At 61.0% G+C, this 1664-nt stretch overlaps 1 protein-coding gene across 1 annotated transcript in view; it reads left to right on the forward strand.

The window, feature by feature from the left end:
* Window positions 1-361: 361 nt before the first annotated feature.
* Window positions 362-1664, forward strand: part of PCLAF (PCNA clamp associated factor) — a 2847-nt gene continuing 1544 nt past the window's right edge. Inside the window, exons 1-3 of the mRNA XM_027657809.1 lie at window positions 362-430; window positions 561-635; window positions 1196-1337. Coding sequence (XP_027513610.1) covers window positions 385-430; window positions 561-635; window positions 1196-1337 — 263 coding nt within the window. The 5' untranslated portion in view covers window positions 362-384. The remainder of the gene's footprint in view (window positions 431-560; window positions 636-1195; window positions 1338-1664) is intronic.

Raw genomic sequence — 1664 nt, forward strand, 5'->3', positions numbered from 1 at the left:
CTCCGCTTCCCTTCCCTCCGGCAACGCGCCCGCGGCGCGACCGTTCCGGGCCTGTTCGTAGAGTCCGGGAATGGTTTGGGTGGGAAGGGACCCGAAGGATCATCCAGTCCCACTCCCCTGCCATGGGAAGGGACACCTTCCACTAGACCAGGTTGCTCCAAGCCCCGTCCAACCTGGCCTTGGACACTCTCAGCGATGGGGCAGCCACAGCTTTTCTGGGCAACCTGTGACAGTGCCTCACCCTGTGAAGAAAGGGAAGAATTCCTTCCCCATATCCCATGTAGCATGCGGGTCTCGGGTGTCCGCGGGGAGCGAGGCGGGCCCCGCGCTGCCATTGGCGGCTGAGGGCGCGGCGGGGCCGGGGCGGGGCCGGGCAGTGCCGGGATGGTGCGGACCAAGGCGGACCAGCGCGGCGGCGCCTTTCGCAAGGGTGTGGGACGGGGGATGGAACGGGATGGGACGGGACGGGACAGGACAGGACAGGACAGGACAGGACAGGACAGGGGGGAGAGGGGGATCGGGTCCCGGGTGCCGCCGCTGATCGCCCGCTCTCCCCGCAGTGTTGGGCGCCCGCGCTCCCCGGAAGGCGCTGGGCCCCGCCAACCTCAGCGCGGGACCGCCGCCGGCCAGGAAGGGTGAGCCCCTTCTCCTTTCCTTTTCCTTTTCCTTTCTTTTCCTTTCCTTTCCTTTTCTTTTCCTTTTCCTTTTCCTTTTCCTTTTCCCTTTCCCTTTCCCTTTCCTTTCCTTTCCTTTTTTTTCCTTTCCTTCTCTTCCCCTTTCCCTTTCCCTTTCCTTCCCCTTCTCCTTCCCTTTCCCTTTCCTCCCTCTCTCCGTCCTTCCTCCTTCCCTCTTTTTCCCTCCCTCCTTCCTTCCCTCACTTCTTTTCCTATCTCCTTTTCTCGCTCCCTGCCTCTCTCCCTCCTTCCCTCACTTCTTTTCCTGTCTCCTTTCCTCCCTCCTTCCCTCTCCCCTCCTCCTTTCCCTCTTCCCTTCCCTCCCTCCCTCCTCTTCTCCCTTCCCTCCCTGCCTCCCTTCCTCCTCCCCTCTTCTTTTCCTGCCTCCCTCCCTCCCACTTTTCTTCCCTCCTTTCTCCCTCTCTCCTTTCCTTGCTTCCCTCCCTCCTTCTCTCCGTCCCTCCTTGCTTCCTTCTTTTCCCGCTTCCCTCCCATCCTGGTGTCTGACGCCCTCCCCGCAGGTGACCGGCGCCCCGTGGGGCTGAACCCGGTGTGTGTGCGGCCGATCCCCGCCTGGCAGAGGAGCATCGGCGAGTTCCTGCAGCTCCCGCCCAAGGAGAACCGGGCGCCCGACGGAGCCGTGCCCGGGAGCAGCGGCCTAGGGTGCGTATCAGGGGAGGCAAAAATCCCTACAATTAGATGAGAGAAGGAAGTGCAGAAGTGTCGCCCCGTGGGGTAATGGGAAGGAGCAAAGCACAGCGTGGAAGGGCAGGTTTTGTACACCTGGGGAGTTTCGGGGGTTGGTTGTGCCAAACTTAAACTTAACGTTCACTTCCTTTAAAAAAAAAAACAAAACCTGAGGCTCCCGGGAGTGTGGCAGAGAGCAAAAACCACCTGCAGAGCTGTCCTGAGGCAGCTGGGGCTCTGTGGTGCTGCCGTAATGTGGATTGTCAGAGAGTGATCTGGGGGGTGATATCAAACAGCAAAACC

Source organism: Corapipo altera, unplaced genomic scaffold (assembly GCF_003945725.1).
Source record: "Corapipo altera isolate COAL_440 unplaced genomic scaffold, ASM394572v1 308, whole genome shotgun sequence".
NCBI lineage: Eukaryota > Metazoa > Chordata > Aves > Passeriformes > Pipridae > Corapipo > Corapipo altera.